The 20,375-nt window shown below is 45.0% G+C and overlaps 1 protein-coding gene across 1 annotated transcript in view; it reads right to left on the bottom strand.

The window, feature by feature from the left end:
• Positions 1 to 20,375, bottom strand: part of LOC108264743 (transcription initiation factor TFIID subunit 4) — a 95,171-nt gene that overhangs the window by 57,871 nt on the left and 16,925 nt on the right. The window contains exons 7-11 of the mRNA XM_053678154.1: positions 19,619 to 19,694; positions 18,745 to 18,859; positions 12,529 to 12,698; positions 6,178 to 6,308; positions 1,846 to 1,971 (exon numbers count right to left, since the gene is read on the bottom strand). Coding sequence (XP_053534129.1) covers positions 1,846 to 1,971; positions 6,178 to 6,308; positions 12,529 to 12,698; positions 18,745 to 18,859; positions 19,619 to 19,694 — 618 coding nt within the window. The remainder of the gene's footprint in view (positions 1 to 1,845; positions 1,972 to 6,177; positions 6,309 to 12,528; positions 12,699 to 18,744; positions 18,860 to 19,618; positions 19,695 to 20,375) is intronic.

Genomic DNA, 20,375 nt, shown 5'->3' on the forward strand with positions numbered 1-20,375 from the left:
AACAAATTAAAAGATCACACGTTTCTCAGTTCACATACACCCATTTCTTACTTAAATTTCCTGTTTTTATTTTTTGTTTGTTTTTTGTTGGACCATGATAACACTTACAAATATTACTACTTGTCTATTAAGGTTTTCTTTAGCATCATACTGCTTTAACTTTTTTTTTTTGAAGTCTTACGCATGTTTTACATTAACTGGTCCGCTTCGAGTGTGAGTCTGATCCGAGGTAAAAGAAGGTGAACTGTGTGAATTCCTCTAATTGCACTCGATCTCTATCGAGGTCCCTCGTCTCGCTCTCTCTTGTGTTTATGATTTCTTTTTTTAACTGCCCTGAGGTGCTCAGAGGCACGGATTTTGTCATTACTCATCCTTACAGCGAGAGAGAGAGAGAGAGAGAGGGAGAGATTTCTCTCTAATTGGCTTTAAATATATCAGGAGGTTCACGTTCTGGTCGCTACTCGGCTGAGAGAAGTGTCTCTCTGTCCGACTTGTGTCATATTTTAAAGGGACAGTGAAGGGGGGATTATTTTAGCTGGTTCATGTTTAAGAGGTCAGACTGAGCTGAGCAATGAGACCGAGACTGTAGAACGCAAGGTCACAAATGAAGAGTGTGTATGTGTGTGTGTGTGTGTGTGTGTGTGTGTAAAGCCTAACCCACATACACTTACTCAGTCTCTCACACACTTTTAAATACAAACAGAGTGGTATAATCCGACAAATTCGACCTGAATGTCAATAAAACATTATATCAAGCAATCTATACCTGCTCAGGTCAAGATGTACAGACTTTCAGCTGTTTGCAATGAACAAATCGAATGAAAGCAATTGAAATAGCTCGACGCAACTGACCCGAAAGCACAAGAAAAGTCGGCTCAAAATCGTATAAATAAGCCACAGGAGTTTTGGGATTCTGTTCTGAGGAGCGACGAAACGACGCCGGAACTTTTCGTCACGATGGATCGGCGGTACGTCTGGAGGAGGAAGAATGAAGAAAGAACACTCTGTACACAGTCGAGCATGGTGGGGGCTCGGTGATGCTCTGCGGCTGCTTGAAATCCTCTGGCACTGGAAACCTGCAGCGTGTTTAAGGCGAGATGGATTCGGTGAAGCGTCAGGAAATCCTCGGAGAAAACCTTAAGCCGTCTGTGAAGAAGCTGAAACTTGGGCGTCATTGGACCTTCCAACAGGACAATGATCCCAAGCGTACCTCAAATTCCACCGAGGCTTGGTTGCAGAAGAAGATCTGGAAGGTTCTACAGGGGCATCACAGTCACCTGACTGGAACCCCATAGATAATCTCTGGTGGGATTTGAAGAAGGCGGATGCAGCACGCAAACCCGAGAATATTACTGAACTGGACGCCATTGCTCATGAGTTATGGGCTGAGATTCCTCAGGAACTCTGCCAGAAGCTCTGCATCTCGTTTGCAGCAGGTCATAACTGCTCTACTAAGTACTAAAGATGCTCGTCGTGAAGGGGGTGAATAATTTTGTCGCTGGAGAAATCATTATAAGTTGCATTTTCAGTTGAATTAAAGAAGCGTTCGTCGTGCCGAGCTATTTCAATCGCTTTTGTTTGATTGGTTCATCGCAAACAGCTGAAAGTCTGTCCGTTTTGACAATAAACCCGATGTGCATCGGGGGCTGAATCGTTTTCACTGCAACTCCTAATACTCTGGAAGAACCATCATCACTGTTGAACCCCTTGAGCTGCTCTTTAACTGAATCGGACATTGGACTTCACCTCTCTTGGGTGTCGATTTGCACACCGACATCCTGCAGAATGTACGAATGGAAATCGGCACGTGATGGGGTTACCGTAAGCGGCTTGGATTTGACTCACTTTGGCCGCTTTGAGGAGAATCTCTCTCTCCTGCTCGTCTTTCCTCTGTTTCTCCAGCCGCTCTAAATGCTCGAAGAATTTGAGCTGAGAGCGGACGTCTGACGACTGCTCGTACCACTCCTCGTCCTGGAGACGGAAAACAGCCAGGATAAACTGAGACAGGAAAACTGGAACCGAAAAGTTTAGATTCAGAAAAAAACATTTAGTTCCTGTTAGACTTTTGTTTATAACTCGCGTCTAATGTGCCATCGAAACCTCTGAGACGTCTGGTGGAGACAAAGTTTGCGGGCAAACAAACTGTTAACACTATAATTAAGCGTGTTTATTTCAGAAAAGCACCCTTAATCCTCAGTTCTCCTGTTACCTCACTCTTTCCAGCTTCTCGCTCTGTTTTGTGTGTCTGTATCGGGGGTGTGTGTGTGTCGGGGGGGGGGGGGGGGGGGGGGTTTATGCTGAAAGACCTTTGAGATCCATTCGTTCTCTCTCTTTGTGGCGCGCTCCGTTCAGGACACGCGGTTCGCACGATGTCTCTTTTTTTTTTTCCTCCCCCTCCTCTATTGATGTCACTGTGTGGCTTCACAGGCACAGGGTCTCGCACACTTCTATCGCGCCTCATTTACGAACCGCAACACAGAAGAAAAGATCTGTGGATGTGCAGAGCGAGTCACGAGCGGCGATCCTCAACTTAATAAATAAAAAAAATAAATAAATAAATAAAACAACGCCTTTCAAATCCTCCTGTCTCGCTTCTTTCTTCCTCGGCAGTCGGAGGTTTGTTCGGCGCGTACGTGGGGCTACAAACGATCCCGAGAACGCGCGCTAGTACGCTGTGTGTGTGTGTGTGTGTGTGTGTGGAGACTTTCTATTCGCTCTCTGATGGATGTTTATCCGTCTCCTTTTGATAAGTTTGATACGTGTCCCTCTGGGCCAGCGTCGGCATCTGAGCAGAACTTCGTTCCACTTTTTAAATCTCATCCGGTACCGAGTGGTCTAGTGCTAACGTGCTCCTGAGGTATTTATGCCGAACTTGAAGACATAATATATGAGGAAAATAATTATAAACAGGATTACCAGAAACTTTGTTCCAAAAGCAGCAGGTTGGCAAATCTGAACCAGATGCACGTGCGCTGCTCCTTTAAAGCTACTGAAAGCTCTTCTGGCTTTTGAGATGTTTATGATAAAGCTTCCAAGAAACAAGACGCAACATTAGCACGCACACTGCAATCAAAACGCATGTTTACAAATTTGAAACTTCGCCGAGTTTGCTGTAATACGCTCCAGATATAAAGCGCTAGATCGGAGGGAAGTTTCCCGCTCGCCTTAACTCTTCGCCACTGAAGGTTCACCTCCATTCGGAAGCTTTTTGAGACTTTTAAATATCTTGCTAAGAGTCCTTCCCAGTGTTTTTTGGACATTTCTGAGAATTGTATAATATTCTCATCGTCTGATAAAGCAGTGACGTGGACGTCCGTCTAATTGAGCCGTTCTGCACGGGTTCGGTGAAAGCCGGGGATGCAGTGAGGAGTGTGTTCTCGTCAAAACATCACGAGCTTCGCTTTAGACAGTTACTCCGTTCTTGAGTCTGTTCGAGAAGAGAAACTTGATCTATGTTAAAAATTATACACGTGGACATGTTCACGTCCGTACGGGAAATTCAACCGATATCACGTCTATCGTTTACGGCGGAATCGCTGGATTAAAGTACTACCGGTGTGTCTTTAAATATCCAAAAGGAAATCCATGCATTCGTTCGTTCGTTCGTTGGTTCGCTGCGATGATATATGAACGACAACGACACAAACAAAATGATTTGTTGGTGTGCATGAACAGCCCATTCGTAACTTGACCAAGCAGGAAGAGGAAAATTTCCCACTTCCGGGTTTGAACGCTCCCCGATTCATAATTCCTACTCGGAAGGACGAGGTTTTTTGAGCGCTCCGGCTTCTCCGAGTCGCGATTCTGTGACGCGACTTCGACACGGCGGTACTCGTAGTGAAAAGAAAGAACAAGCGGTCTTTCTGTTTATATTTTCTGTTTCTGTATACCGGGTGATACTCAGACGAATGAAATGTTCATTCGCTTTCGGCTTCTGCGCTGTTATCTGCGAATGATCACATCCACTTTCAAAATAAAGGACTGTTTAACCAAACAGGAGTGTTTTTAGATGACAGGAGGACACGGCGCCGTGACGCACCTCTGTATCCGACTTCAGGTGGCCGAGTTCGCGTGAACGCTCTAACGTGGGAAGTAGGAGGTTCCGAGTTGGAAAACTCCAAGGATGTGGCTGGTAGAAATGAGATTCACTTCCGGTAGTAGCTCATGCTTCATTTCACACCAAGTTCGCCTAGATGAACTTTAACCCCAAGAATCCACCAACCTTGGAAGCATAGGCCAATAGAAAACGAGTGCAGAGGTGGGGTCTTGAAAAAAGGTTCCTGATTGGTTCTTTAAAGCACCATAGGTTCTGCGAAGAATCTTCATCTTGTCAAGAACCATTTTTCATCGTATAGGGTTCTTTGGCGATTAAAGAAGTTCTTTACGGTTCATTATATGTTTCAGAGCAGTGGAAAAGGTTCTCCTGGCATCACTCTTAAGAACCTTGCCTTGCTTCCTTACAGCACAAACTAAGGTTGTTTTTTTTAGAGCACTTATGATAACATGGTTCCTTGTGGCACAGCTGTGAAGAACCATTTCTGGGTTATTTAAAGTACCTGTAAATAGACGGTTCTCTAAAGAACTTGAGGGTAAAAGGTTCTCTTTTTTTGCAACTATGGCATCAGGCTGAAAAAACCTTTTTCGGTTCTAATTCGAAATTTATTTTTAAGAGTGTAGGGCTGGGCGATATGATAAAAATATCACATCACGATACTCTAGGACATTTCTATGATAGTGTACCACAATATATAATTCACGATAATTTTACGATACTATACCATTTGTAATTATTAAAAACTTTTTTTTTTTTTTTAAATACATCGCCATACCAACGATATCTCAGAAAAGTGTATCGTATAATCGTTTATCACGATATCTACGTTATATCGATATATCACCCAACCCTAATAATATCCCCTCATTAAAATAATGCCTCTTATTACTGACAAACTAGCTTGCTGGCTAAGGTTAGTTGTTCACTGAAGCACTACTTTCCTTCCAGAAATACATCACACACCTGCTTCACAAGGCTATGTTCATACAGTGAACGGAGTCTGGGACAGCCCGTGAAAATGACGATCCTTTCGATAAATCCCTGGTGATGGTGTCTAATATGCTGTTGTTCTTTCGGCTGCTCCTGTTCGGGGTCGGGACAGCAGATCGTTGGTCCACATATCTGATTTGGCACGGTTTTTACGCCGGATGCCCTTCCTCATACAACCCTCCCATTATATCCGGGCATGGGACCGGCGCTGAGTGCGACCCCTAGTGGCTGGGGTACTCTGCCCAGGAATTGAACCCGGGCCGCAGCGGTGAGAGCGTGGGAGCACCAGGGAACTCGTCGGTGTTTCAAATATGTGAACATATAAGATGACCAGTTTTGGGAATTTTTAGATAGTTAAATATCTTATCAGTTAAAGGGTCATGAAACCTCCCTCTTTCAGCTCAAGTCTACCGCTCAAGGTTTTTGACAAATGCAGCTTAAATGGTTGTGCGAAGAAAGGAGGGGGAGTGGGCGTTGCAGGGAAAGGCAGGGGAGGAAGAGACGGGCGAGCCTTCGGAACATTCACAATAAAGATGGATAGTGACAGAGAGGTTTGCAGTGGCAGCAGTACGCAGGGCTCTGATGGGGTAGAGGACGTCTCTCCTCCTGAATCTCCGGGGCTAAATGGAGACACGGTAGATAGCTGTGCAGGTCCTATGCCCTATCTACCCAAACGCTTTAGATATAAACTTTATAGTAGTGAGATAGTTCCTGATAAAAATAAAAAAAACCTCTCCCCTAAGCTTTCTGTGAAGCAAATGCACTTAAAGAGAATTACAGATTTGTTCATTTGCTAAAAAAAAAAAAAAATTATTTATTTATTTATTTTTTTTTTTTTTTAAATACCATACTGCAATCGAAAAGCAGAAGAACTTTTAAACATTTGAAACCTGAAACTCTTGCTTGGGTCTCCTGCTCCTCTAAAGCTCCTGGAAGACTGTGATGAAAGGAATCTCTTCTCAAATATTTATACTAAACTTATAAATATATTAGAAGGAAAAACATGTTTGGAAGATCGACGGGAAGATGTGCTGGTTTCTAAAAAAAATCCCAAAGTATCCATGTTTGTATAATATACTCGCGTGGTGCAGATACATTTCCTGCTCTCCTCTAGTCCTCAGTCTGGTTCCTACCTTGCTGGAGTCCATCCTGTGCTGAGCGATGAAAGACACTTTCTCCAGCACCGTCCTCAGCCGCGTCTGCGTGGCGTGAGCGATGAAGTTCACCGCCTCCACAGGAACCTCCGTCACCCCAAACTTCTTAGCTAGAAGACATGGGAACGGACATTAACATCCACTTACTGTATTTATGAGACTTTTATGAGGCGCATGCATAAAACCCGCTCTAATTTCATCCCCACTGATGCTCCATAAACCGGTTTAGTCCCTCACTTTCACGTGTTGCTTGTTGCTCCAGTCTCGTAATTCAATTCCATTTTATCTGTGAAGGGTTTTTAACAGCAGACATGGCTTAAAAACCATATAAAACATACATGTCATGAACCTTAGTCTTCCTTGTATATGTACTAAGAATGTGATGTATCTCATGGCCACATGGCTTGTTATTTATGGTAGACACCCTTTTCTATAGCAACCTACACGTATCTCATTTATACGACTGAGCACTTGAGGGTTGAGGGCACTGAGCTACCACTGCCTACCGGCTTTTAATATGAATATGTTCATCTTCAGGTTATCTATACGCTAGTGTGCTCCAAATGACAAAAATTCGCATTTAGAAGAACATACACACTCACAAATTTACAGCCCGATACGGTTCAGCGATTCCGACGACATCATTCTGCCCTTCGTCCTCTCATCAGATTTTCTGTCCGATCAAATGCTCTCTAGAATCTGAAGTGTCCCACCGTTCCAACATTATAAAAATCCGGGGAAACACGAATTCTCCTCTTCTGCTCTCGTCTTCAGTCCGTAAATTGAAACTCGAGCCCGACTGGATTATGCAGCGAGACAATGATCCGAAGCATAGGAGTAAGTCCACCTCTGAATGGCTCAAAACAAAGCTATGTTATAGTTTTAGAGCGCCCTAGTCAAAGTGCTGACTTGAACCCAGTCGAGATGCTGTGGCAGGACCTTAAACGTGCAGTTCACGCTCGAAAGACCTCCAGTGTGGCTGAACTTAAGTGGTTCTGCAAAGAAAGACTGTGAAAGACTGATCTCCGGTTATCGGAAGAGTTCGCTTGCAGTTATTGCTTCTAAAGGCGTCCCAACCAGATTTTAAGTTTAAGGGGGCAATTAGTTTTTCACACGGGTGATGGGTGCCTCGATAAAATAAAAAAAAAAACCTTTATCGTGTGTTTACTCGGGTTGCCTTAGTTTTACGCTGCACTTCATTTGAAAACTCTAAAACTATTTAGTAAGGGATATACACAAAAACCGAAGAAATCAGCAAATACTTTTTCACAGAGCTGTACTTTTAATCAGTTTATAGTTACATAGTTAATAGTTTAGTTTAAACTTAATGTAATGGAACATCTGCTGCACATTTAACTCCGGTTATCACTTACACTATAACAGCTGTATCTTTAGCCTATAGCCTTCTATAGCCTTTTTTTTAATTTAAGTTAATAAGATGAAAAAAAAAAATAAAAAATGGCTGCTTGTCATGTCACTGAGAAACCCCAAAGCCCTCGGTCCTATTATTTCTATTTTGTGTCTGCTGTAAATAAATAAATAAATAAATAAATAAATAATATCAGCAAATACACACGTTTAAAATACATACACATACACGTTGATACATGTGGATATCCGTGTGTATTTACCGTTCCGGCAAAAAAAAAAAAAAACCCTCGTGTGGGTGGGGCTTAACAACAATTTGCACTCATTGGCTAGTGAGATTTGGATGGACAGCTCCCTGACCGGGAAGTAGAGACTTCAGTGTTGTGAATTTTGCAGAGCGTTCTGGATGTGCTTCTCCGTATAGTTATAGTGTTCATACTTCATCGTGGATATGACTTACATACTCAGTCAGTATATCAGTTCATAATTAATATTTGAGGTTTCTCATATGACTACCCATTTTTTCCCAGATGAGCTCTCAGGAGCGGCACGGCGCGCCGTCGTTGTCGTCATCAACATCCTCCTCCTCCTCCTCCTCCTCAGCTGGACGCCCGATCTGATGAGAGTAAATCGCTTTAAAGCCCCGCCCACACGTGAGGCTTGTGCCGGAAAGCTTTTGTTTACGTAAACTTGCGGAGCGCGAACGTAAAGTTTGAACCTCCTTCACTGGGACTGATACACTTAGGCCACACCTCCTTCACTGGGACTGATACACTTAGGCCACACCTCCTTCACTGGGACTGATACACTTAGGCCACGCCTTCACTGGGACTGATACACTTAGGCCACACCTTCACTGGGACTGATACACTTAGGCCACACCTTCACTGGGACTGATACACTTAGGCCACACCTCCTTCACTGGGACTGATACACTTAGGCCACGCCTTCACTGGGACTGATACACTTACGCCACACCTTCACTGGGACTGATACACTTAGGCCACACCTCCTTCACTGGGACTGATACACTTAGGCCACACCTCCTTCACTGGGACTGATACACTTACGCCACACCTTCACAAAAGCTTTCCGGCCCCGCCCACACGTGAGGCTTGTGCCGGAAAGCTTTTGTTTACGTAAACTTGCGGAGCGCGAACGTAAAGTTTGAACGTGTAGACGACAACTCTGGCGGCGTGTTCACAGACTATACCCGACGAAAAGCCAGCTCAGAAAACGGTTGACTGTTTATTTCCGCACCGTTAAAACTGTTTGCCGCCGAGTTTTCAGTTCCAGAGTGTTTTTCTCCTTTCTCCTTGTATATTGTGTCTAGAAACGCTACGTTCGACCGATCAGAACACAGAGTTCAACAGCACAGCACTGTTATTTAAAACATTGCAATATCTCACGAACCAAAACCGGCACAAATGATACACTTTAAGGCACAAAATCGGCACGAGCGGATGACATATGTTATATTTAATACTTTTTATATGCACTCTGCATCCTGGGCATCTTGTTCTGAAACATCTGCATCACAGTTGCATAGAAACCGCTCGTAAAAACAAAGTATGTTGTGTATGAACTACTAGGCCTGTGAAACGTCTTGCAAAATATCACACGGCAGCTGTTGACACAAACGGGGAAGGAAGCCAATTTTTTTTTCTGAGGGGGAAAAAGAAAAGAAAAGAACATTTAAAATTATAATTTAAAAACTCCATACTTGTGTGTGTGTGTGTGTGTGTGTGTGTGTGGGTGTGAGACTCGTGGTGATACTCTGCACTAATTAGGCTCTACCTACAGCCAAAAAAAAAAATTCAGTTACTACATGTCATGTCCTTTTCTTTCATTTCCGAATTAACATAATTTCCCCCTTCTTTCTGTTCTTTTAAGTAAATCGCAGCAATTATTTAAATCGGCCTCCGCGCGCGTACGGTCCGCACTTCCTCAACAGCTCGAAAACACTCGAGATCACAAAGGGATAATGAGCGGCATAACACAAAACCGGGGCAAAAGGCTTTTAAGAGCAACAGTAAAAAGTTAATCAGGCGCTGGCATTTCCTGCAGCCGCCGTTCCAGAAACACTGAATAACTCACGGTCACGAGCCACGGGAAAGGGAACGAGGTCATGGTGCGGCGCTGAGAGGAGGTAGGTGATGAGATTACGTTTTTATATCACCTAACAGTACATATCTAACAATCACGATGCAGCGTCATCGTGTTTGAGATCTCGCTCGAGTCGCACTGTAGGTTTACTCAGATGATGATTTATGTTTTCATTTGACTGCAGATGTGATGAAATTCCTTGCTGCTCCTGTTCGGAATATGTACACGGAGGACTGTACATTTGTTAAATGACTGTAGCGTGTGTATGTATGTGTGTGTATTGTGTGGTTCGGGCAGTGTGTGTGAGTTGTGTCACTCTGCTTATGTTACTGTAGACAGCACCTCAGACAGCTCCAGCTGAGAGTGTGTGCCATGTTCAGGCGCACAGCAGGGACACCAGCACTGACCCGTTATAGCCTAAAGACAAACAGCGCTCACTGTTCAAATCCCTGTACAAGCCTCGATATTTACAGATTGCTTTTTAAGTGTGTGCTGGGCAGAAAATATGAAGTGACGACTAAATAAATCCAAGCGTCTTTGTGTCAGTAGTACGTCTGATTTTACACACACTGATCTGAAACATTATCCAGTGAAGTTCCTTTCACACTTCAGACCCTGTGAAGGAGGTGTGGCCTAAGTGTATCAGTCCCAGTGAAGGAGGTGTGGCGTAAGTGTATCAGTCCCAGTGAAGGTGTGGCCTAAGTGTATCAGTCCCAGTGAAGGAGGTGTGGCATAAGTGTATCAGGCCCAGTGAAGGAGGTGTGGCCTAAGTGTATCAGTCCCAGTGAAGGAGGTGTGGCATAAGTGTATCAGTCCCAGTGAAGGAGGTGTGGCATAAGTGTATCAGTCCCAGTGAAGGAGGTGTGGCCTAAGTGTATCAGTCCCAGTGAAGGAGGTGTGGCATAAGTGTATCAATCCCAGTGAAGGAGGTGTGGCATAAGTGTATCAGTCCCAGTGAAGGAGGTGTGGCCTAAGTGTATAAGTCCCAGTGAAGGAGGTGTGGCCTAAGTGTATCAGTCCCAGTGAAGGTGTGGCCTAAGTGTATCAGTCCCAGTGAAGGTGTGGCCTAAGTGTATCAGTCCCAGTGAAGGAGGTGTGGCCTAAGTGTATCAGTCCCAGTGACGGAGGTGTGGCCTAAGTGTATAAGTCCCAGTGAAGGTGTGGCCTAAGTGTATCAGTCCCAGTGAAGGTGTGGCCTAAGTGTATCAGTCCCAGTGAAGGTGTGGCCTAAGTGTATCAGTCCCAGTGAAGGTGTGGCCTAAGTGTATCAGTCCCAATGAAGGAGGTGTGGCCTAAGTGTATCAGTCCCAGTGAAGGTGTGGCCTAAGTGTATCAGTCCCAGTGAAGGAGGTGTGGCCTAAGTGTATCAGTCCCAGTGAAGGAGGTGTGGCCTAAGTGTATCAGTCCCAGTGAAGGTGTGGCCTAAGTGTATCAGTCCCAGTGAAGGTGTGGCCTAAGTGTATCAGTCCCAATGAAGGAGGTGTGGCGTAAGTGTATCAGTCCCAGTGAAGGAGGTGTGGCCTAAGTGTATCAGTCCCAGTGAAGGTGTGGCGTAAGTGTATCAGTCCCAGTGAAGGAGGTGTGGCATAAGTGTATCAGTCCCAGTGAAGGAGGTGTGGCCTAAGTGTATCAGTCCCAGTGAAGGTGTGGCCTAAGTGTATCAGTCCCAGTGAAGGTGTGGCCTAAGTGTATCAGTCCCAGTGAAGGAGGTGTGGCATAAGTGTATCAGTCCCAGTGAAGGAGGTGTGGCCTAAGTGTATCAGTCCCAGTGAAGGAGGTGTGGCATAAGTGTATCAGTCCCAGTGAAGGAGGTGTGGCCTAGGTGTATCAGTCCCAGTGAAGGTGTGGCGTAAGTGTATCAGTCCCAGTGAAGGAGGTGTGGCCTAAGTGTATCAGTCCCAGTGAAGGAGGTGTGGCCTAAGTGTATCAGTCCCAGTGAAGGAGGTGTGGCCTAAGTGTATCAGTCCCAGTGAAGGTGTGGCCTAAGTGTATCAGTCCCAGTGAAGGAGGTGTGGCCTAAGTGTATCAGTCCCAGTGAAGGAGGTGTGGCCTAAGTGTATCAGTCCCAGTGAAGGTGTGGCCTAAGTGTATCAGTCCCAGTGAAGGTGTGGCCTAAGTGTATCAGTCCCAGTGAAGGAGGTGTGGCCTAAGTGTATCAGTACCAATGAAGGAGGCGTGGCATCTGCACAGGTGCCAACATTGTTAACAAGAAAACCCTAAGCAAGGAGAGAGAAAACAGAACAGAGCCTGTGTATCTGAGTGAAGCTGGCAGACTCCCTGGCCTCCCTCTGTCCACTGTCACCTGTGACCTTTACTCACCCAATCACTGACACAAGACCAGCAGGGGACGCCGTGTCCTTAAACTCACTCACACACTCACACATTTCCGTCCTTTAGTGCTTTAGGGTGCACACTAACAACCACGAGGAGTTGAAATGCAAACAGACTGGTGCCTCGGGATTCATCTTATCCAACACAGAAGCTTCGCTTGTGTGTGAAAAGGACAGGAGTGGAGGATGATGGGAATAAAATGGGTATTTAAAGTGAGTGTGTCATTCCAGAGAAAAGACTGGATGAGAAATAAAAATATTACAGTAGTGTCAAGCTAATCCCTGTGACTGCAGGAGTATTACTGTTACCATAACAACACTAACAAATGACTACACCACACCTGAGATAGAAATGATACCTAATTATATACCACACTGTTGTAGGAAAATCTGCATTTAAAGTGCTTCACAGTACAGAAGATACAGTCCTTACACTCATTCTACAACTTCAATAAAATGCTTTATTTAAAGGAAATCATGTGTGTGTGTGTGTGTGTGTGTGTGTGTGTGTGTGTGTGTGTGTTACCCGTCTCCAGTATGCGCCGATGCAGTAGACCCGTGGGCAGGAAGGCCTCGTCTTTACACGAGCGGATATGTGTGCCCACCAGCTCAGAGTTGGTTGCTAAGATACGAGCGCTCTCCTCGCTCAAGTTCACCCCGGCCATAGACGCAACATCGTTGATGTCATCATCGTCCCTGAAAGACAAAATGCAACACCTGAACACACCTGGACACGGTCTATCTCTCTCACCTGAACACACCTGGACACTGTATCTCTCTCACCTGAACACACCTGAACACACCTGGACACTGTATCTATCTCACCTGAACACACCTGGACACTGTATCTATCTCACCTGAACACACCTGGACACTGTCTATCTCTCTCACCTGAACACACCTGGACACTGTATCTCTCTCACCTGAACACACCTGGACACTGTATCTCTCTCACCTGAACACACCTGGACACTGTCTATCTCTCTCACCTGAACACACCTGGACACGGTCTATCTCTCTCACCTGAACACACCTGGACACTGTATCTATCTCACCTGAACACACCTGGACACTGTCTATCTCTCTCACCTGAACACACCTGGACACTGTATCTCTCTCACCTGAACACACCTGGACACTGTCTATCTCTCTCACCTGAACACACCTGGACACGGTCTATCTCTCTCACCTGAACACACCTGGACACTGTATCTATCTCACCTGAACACACCTGGACACTGTCTATCTCTCTCACCTGAACACACCTGGACACTGTCTATCTCTCTCACCTGAACACACCTGGACACTGTATCTCTCTCACCTGAACACACCTGGACACTGTATCTCTCTCACCTGAACACACCTGGACACTGTCTATCTCTCTCACTTGAACACACCTGAACACACCTGGACACTGTATCTATCTCACCTGAACACACCTGGACACTGTATCTATCTCACCTGAACACACCTGGACACTGTATCTGTCTCACCTGAACACACCTGGACACTGTCTATCTCTCTCACCTGAACACACCTGGACACTGTCTATCTCTCTCACCTGAACACACCTGGACACTGTATCTCTCTCACCTGAACACACCTGGACACTGTCTATCTCTCTCACCTGAACACACCTGGACACTGTCTATCTCTCTCACCTGAACACACCTGGACACGGTCTATCTCTCTCATCTAAAAACACCTGGAACGATCTGTCTCATCCTCACATGTACACACCTGGACACTCTCACCTGAACACACACCTGGACACTGCTTGAACACAATCAGGGTCCTCTCGTTTGCCTTCCCGTTTCCATGGCAACTGTGTCCTAATTATCTTGTGTGAGCAGGGGGTTCAGGAGGGCCAAAGGTCACCACCCCCTGCTTTCATTTCCCTCCACTGGTTCTGACAGAGTCTCCGGCGCTTTGCTTGTATCCGTGCCCCCATGCTGGAGCTGCACAGCTACGCTTCTCCTCCGTTCAGTTCTTCGGAGTGCGTATGAGTGCTGACACCGCACCGGGAGGCCGACACACACGATTAGAGCTCCTCTATAAGATCGGGACCTTACACAGAGTTACCACACCACCTGAATCTCACCTCGGCGGTGAAGCGGTAGGTCAGGAGCTGGGAATCTCTACTGGATATGATTTGAATTCAGGGCTTACATGATGAGACCATTCATTCATTCATTCGATCTTCGGTCGCCGCTTTATCCTGGATACGGAGTGTATCCTGGGAACACTGTGCGTGAGACACCTATCCATCGCAGGGCACCGTTCACACACACACACACACACTCACTGTACTTTGAGATGACAACTCCACCCTCTGCACCACCAATCCACCCTACTATGATGCTGTTAACTATTCTTTATGCATTTTGATGGATCTCAATTTTCTCTCGCTACAGCCTACATTATGAATTCTCCCTGCGTTACCCGCTGCTTTTTATAAAACATAATATTTCATCCGAAATGAAAAAACGCTAGCTTAGCATATTTCTATTAGGGGTTTTATAAAAAAAATAAATAAATAAATAAAATAAACAATTTTGCTTTTTCAAACGCTATTTGAATTTCATAGCAGGTAGATGAGTCTCAGGTAGTGTAATAAATGTAAAGCTACATAAACGTGACAAGACGAGGCTTCTGCGGGTAAATAAGTCAAAACAAATCGGAAACGTTAAAGTTTACGGTGAAATGATGTTATTGCCTTCTCGTTGTTTTCTTCGCTTATGAAAGCAACAGGGTTTTTCACCGTCTGTCGTTTATTTGATACGAACCTACACCGCCAGTCATAACTTTCTGAACATGTTGATTGCTTTTAATGGGTTTTATTACAGTTTGCACACTAGTGGGAAAAAAAAAAATTAATAAAAAGTTTCCCATTTAATACAGAAATCGTTGAGTTTAAGGACTTTTTCGCCGTCTGCTCCCAGACTGTAAACGAGTGTGTTATGCACTTGTTCGATGAAGCTCTGGGTGCGTCTCAATCAGCTCCCTCGGTCGTGTGTCATGTTTATCAGAGAAGGAACTCTGAACTGCAGTTCCCAGCAGCCACTGCGCATCACTGCATCACAGTCACATGACCACCTGCACCTGAATCACGCATGTTAGCGAGCACCTGTGTGTATACAGGCACAGTTTGCACGGAACTCCTTGTCTTATGTTTGTCTTTTTTTGCCGTTGTCAATCAGTACGTTTACACGGACGACAATGATCCGATATTAACCCGATTAAGACGATACTCTGATTAAGAAACTAGCATGTAAACAGAGATTATTGATGACCTTAATCCGATTAAAGTCGTACTCGAAGTAAACACAACTGGAATTAAGACGTGTGGAGTATTTCCTGTTTTAGTCGCGTTATCGACGTGCGTTACAGACACGTACACACCTTGATCACACTATTAACGTCGTGTGGGAGTTTTCACCGCGTTTTGCGACAGGACACGTACACACACGGCAGCGCTCGACCGTCTGACGGCAAACAAGAGAGCGCGGCTGCGTCCCAAACCGCGTACTTACCTGCTATATAGTAGGAAGTGAAATACATGTATCTCAGCTACTATATAGTAGGTAAGTACGCGGTTTGGGACGCAGCCCACTGCTTCAAGCAGTCGTCTATTAGCACATATAGCATGACGAATAATTAACTGCACTTGAAGCTTTTGTAAAAATTAAAAATGAAACACCCAAAACTGTATACGGTTCCATAACGAAGACCAACTGTATGTCGATACGTGAAATTCTGGAGGGACGTCGGACGGCGTGACGCGGGGACGTAATGACGTGTGCCGTTAATCGATCTATGTTCTATAACACGTAAAACAGGAACATGAAAGGAGTATTCTAAAAGCGACTCATGTAAACACCTTAATCAGAATATCGTCTTATTCAGAATAAGGTCAATAAGTAGATCACTGCTGTCCGTGTGAACGTAGTCATCGTTGCTGTGTTTATGGTTTTTGTTTCACGGTTATTCTTTGCCTTAGTGTTTTGCTGCCTATTCATAGTTCTTGTTTTGTGCTTTGTTATGGTATTAATTATCTAATCTAATCTGCACTTGCATCCGTCTCCGCCTTGAAATCGTGACATCATGAATCAGTATATGGTGTATACGAGTTGGGGCACTGGTTGGTAAGGACCCTGGCTCACTCCGCACTGGGACACTGATGACTACGTACCCGCGGTTATGTTTTGTTTTCTTCGAGCTGAGAGGCTTCAGAAAACGTGACGTGATTTCCGTTAAGGGAACAGAGCGAGCATCGATGCGCCCTGGGTTTTAAGGGAGCAGTGCACTGGAGACAGCCCTTAACATGGCCGACTCCTTGATCTACTGACTACTGAACTAGGGAGCTGATTGAGACGCACCCTGAGATTTAGTGTTGGCCTTTACCAATTAGATCTAGATTTTTTTTTTTCTGCCTTAAATAAAAAAAAAGTCACAAACATTCCTCAGATTTCAGATTTCTAATTGAAAAATAAGCACGTCTGTGCTGCTTCTCCAGTGCCGTTGCGTTGCTATGGTTGCTACGGTGATGTGATCAGACCTCGCCAAACGAACATGATGCAAAGGTTTCCACAGTGCACGCTGGAAGTTTCTGCTTCATCTCAAGTTGGTTCACGGACCAAAAAAATAAAATCAAGACTATAGATGGAGAAACTCATCTATGTATGAACTCTGAATCAGGACAGAGGACAACATGGCATTAGCAGGTCATGGAAGCTTCCGGACTGCTGCGGCTACAAAAAAAAAAGCGCCACTGGGAAGAAAGGTTGCCGCTACACGCAGCCCTGACAGCTTAATTAGCGCAGCTGCTAAAGATTTATTGGTTCGGCAATCAGTGCCTGTAGCTACGGCTCGCCTCGGGGGTGGATACACACGGCCATTATGATGCGCTCCGTGGCCTGGTCAACCACAACACACACACATCTGCCCCTAAAACACTAACACACAAGCCATGTTAGGACAAATTACAAACACAAAGACCCCAAATATCGCTGTGGTGATTTTACACAATGATGGAAATTGCTGTTGATTATCCATCTCTACCCTACTCTATTATTATATTATTTACACCACAGCGCTGTTGAGTTCTGCACTCTGATTGGTCAGAAAGCACCGATTCATTTTCTACAACAGCAGCATCGACTGCAGAGAAAATCACAGGTTTAAGTGAATGCGCTCGTTCGAATAGGTTATCGTTTCTATAGTAACTAACTACGTGGGAACTTGTACGGTTTACTGGACGTTTGAGAAGGAGTCTCCAGTGTCAACGCTTTGTAAGATTCCGAGGTAACCTAGGCATGGGAAAGTCTTCAGGATGAGCGGATCTGTACTTTCCAGTTTTTTAGTAACATCATGCTTTTGTGTGTGTGTGTGTGTGTGTGTGTGTGTGTGTGTTTTATTAACTCTGAGGGGGGGGGGGAGACAGGGAACGACTCTGTTTATACTGTACGTACTATTCATTAAGTAATAACAGGAACTAGTTTGTTTCATGGACGTTCCACAACGTTTAAATGCACGATGTGTCATTCTGTAAGAAATAAGGATTGTTATCCTTAACAAATTGCCGTCGGGTACGTGGAAATAAAAAACACTTTGCATCGAGTCACATCACGCAACGCAGTCTCTGATTGTTTTCCCATAACAACACACCCCCAAGAATGTTATTCCTTACATGTTATACCTGTAGCGATATGAGTATGAATATATATATATAATATATATATATATATCTTAAGAAATATTAACGCAGAGCATAGTTAGTGTTTTTCATGGAGCGTGACCACAGAGGTTATGATAGTTTGTGGATCTGGGAACCGAACTAGGATTCACCTCCATCTTACTGTGTACACAGTTACTATTCACATATACGGTACATCCTGGGAGGCAGCAGCATTGCATCAGATGAGGCTGATTTAGGCTACGTGCAACTCCAGGAGTATTTAAAATAAATAAATAAATAAATAAATAAATGAAGCACCAAACATAAATAAATAAGACACACGACTATTTTTTTTACACCGAGCTGTCTCTGGAAAAACGGCAACAAAAGCTACTGGACTCCGGGGCTTATCGACTTATACGTCCGGCTCTTTTTCCAATGTGCGTTCTAAAAAAGAAGGATGAGACGAGATGGAGTTAAAGAGGACAGAGTGTGAGATGAGGAGTCTGTCAGGAGAGAAAAACAAGAGAAGACGAGTGAGCTTACACGGATCTGATTTTTCCTCAGAGAGTCGCCTACGGCGAGCCGCTGCGGTTCAGGCCAATGCTGCCCCCGTGTGTCTGCTCGGAGTATTACGTGTTCATACCTGTATCTCACAGCTGGACCTCACTGGACCGAACATCTGCATATACACAACCCATTGTTGTTATTACGCGCTGAATAAAAAATAACCTACATTCTATTAGGGTTTCCTACGGGTCCTCCGGTTTCCTTCCAACGCGCAAGAACATGAAACGTTGCCCCTAGGTGTGAAGAAGTGTGTCAGTGAGTGTGAGTGTGTGTGTGTGTGTGTGTGTGTGTGTGTGTGTGTGTGCATGGTGGCCTGCATAGAACTGGCATCCCTCCATGGTGTATTCCTGCCTAATGCCCAGTGCTCCCAGAATAGGTTCCGGATCCATCCTGACCAAGTTAAAAGTGCTTACTATTTACTTACTTACTGCATCTCTCACACATGCTTTATCTCTCTCACACACACACACACACACAGCTTTATGCTCTATGTACCTGAAGGAGCCTCCCCCAGGATCGTTCACTTTATTCTTCTGAGCCCCTGAGAGCTGCACGCTGACCGCCGAGGGGCTTTTCCCCGCCTGCACCACCGGACTTTTCCCTACAGCACCTGAGGAAAGGGAGTAAGCGGATTATTGGGACACGTCCCAACACACGACGACGGTAGACGTTTCTTTCCTTGCCTAGTCTGCATCGATGCCGCCGTGTGCTCCTAGTAATGATCTCTGAGTGCTTTATGAGTTTTATGTTTAAAATGTTTCATCAGGTTTTGTAGCAGGACGCTGTTGATGCTTTCACAGAGCGGCCTGCATTGCTTCGAGTGGCTTCATATTGTCTGTTCGTTAATTAACGGGACAACATACGCCAGACTTGCGTCACGTGATACTGGACGTTGGCATCAGAGCACTTCTTACAAACACGACTGATTGAGCATGTTATCTGAGCAATAACAGTATCGTCATGGATTCATCCCTGGGTTCTTAGGCTGTTACTCGTACGCTGATTTTATTGTACCTCTTTGTTTGTTTTGTGCTTACTTTCCTGCTCGGTGACGTTTATAATAGTTAAAGCGGGCTATAGAAATGAAACCTCTCTTCTTTCTTTACAGCTCTCTCTCTCTCTCTGTCGTTGTCTAATCGTCCGGATCTCTCTATATCTCTGTCGTCTTTATTGCACAGCACGTAGAATGAACTCATGTACTGTATTAGACCCATATAGTGATGGTGATCGATACCGAGTGGCTGTGTGTTGGTAAGATTCGTTGTAATCTATGGAATTGTGTGAAACACAGCACAAGCCTATAAAAACAAAAACCCATACAGTGCTACCAATGTCCAATCGACGACGTTCGGCGATCGGGAGCTCTTACCCGCCGGCCGCACTGTCTGCGTGATGACCACAGGCATCCGGACCTGCCCTCCTACCGTCCCTGCCCTCTTAATATTCTACAGAGTGAGAGACAGAGGTAGAAAGCAAACGATAAAGACAACGTCACAGCAGTGAATATGTTGTTTGTTGACAATTTTCATAGAAATGTCATAGAAAAAGAAGCACCTATACAAATATCACACAACTTATATATATATATACATAGAATGAACTGGGGATAAAAAAAAGTGCAGCTGTAGGTAGGAAACAACCAGGAGGAAGGGAAAGAAAAACAAAAGATAAACATAGCTGGAGAGAGAGAGAGAGAGAGAGAGAGAGCGCATTAATAAGCAGGACGTCCCCTCCGTAGGGCCCCTAGCGACTCCCCCTGGGCCCTCATCCATCCTGCCCTGTTCTCTCATGCTGCATATTTCACTGCCTTGTTTTCCTGCACACTGCCGCAGCATCACTACGCCTTCAGCTCCGTCCCAAACTCGGCTCAGGGCCGCCGAGACGAGAAAACGCATTCAGCCCAGGAGCTGTGGGCTCGCCGCAACACGACACAGTGAGGGAGGGACTGAGACAAACTAATAGTGGAGGAAATATTTAGCTAGAAACAAACGACAGCAAGAGTCAATCTACAGTTTAGAGAAGATGTGTTGGAGAGAAAAAAGCACAGCGCGTGAGGTTGACAGGTAAACGGTGATTAGTAATAAAATCCCCGGACGAAGAAATTAGTCGGAACTACACGGCAGGGC

This window comes from Ictalurus punctatus, chromosome 4, assembly GCF_001660625.3.
Source record: "Ictalurus punctatus breed USDA103 chromosome 4, Coco_2.0, whole genome shotgun sequence".
NCBI classification, from domain to species: domain Eukaryota; kingdom Metazoa; phylum Chordata; class Actinopteri; order Siluriformes; family Ictaluridae; genus Ictalurus; species Ictalurus punctatus.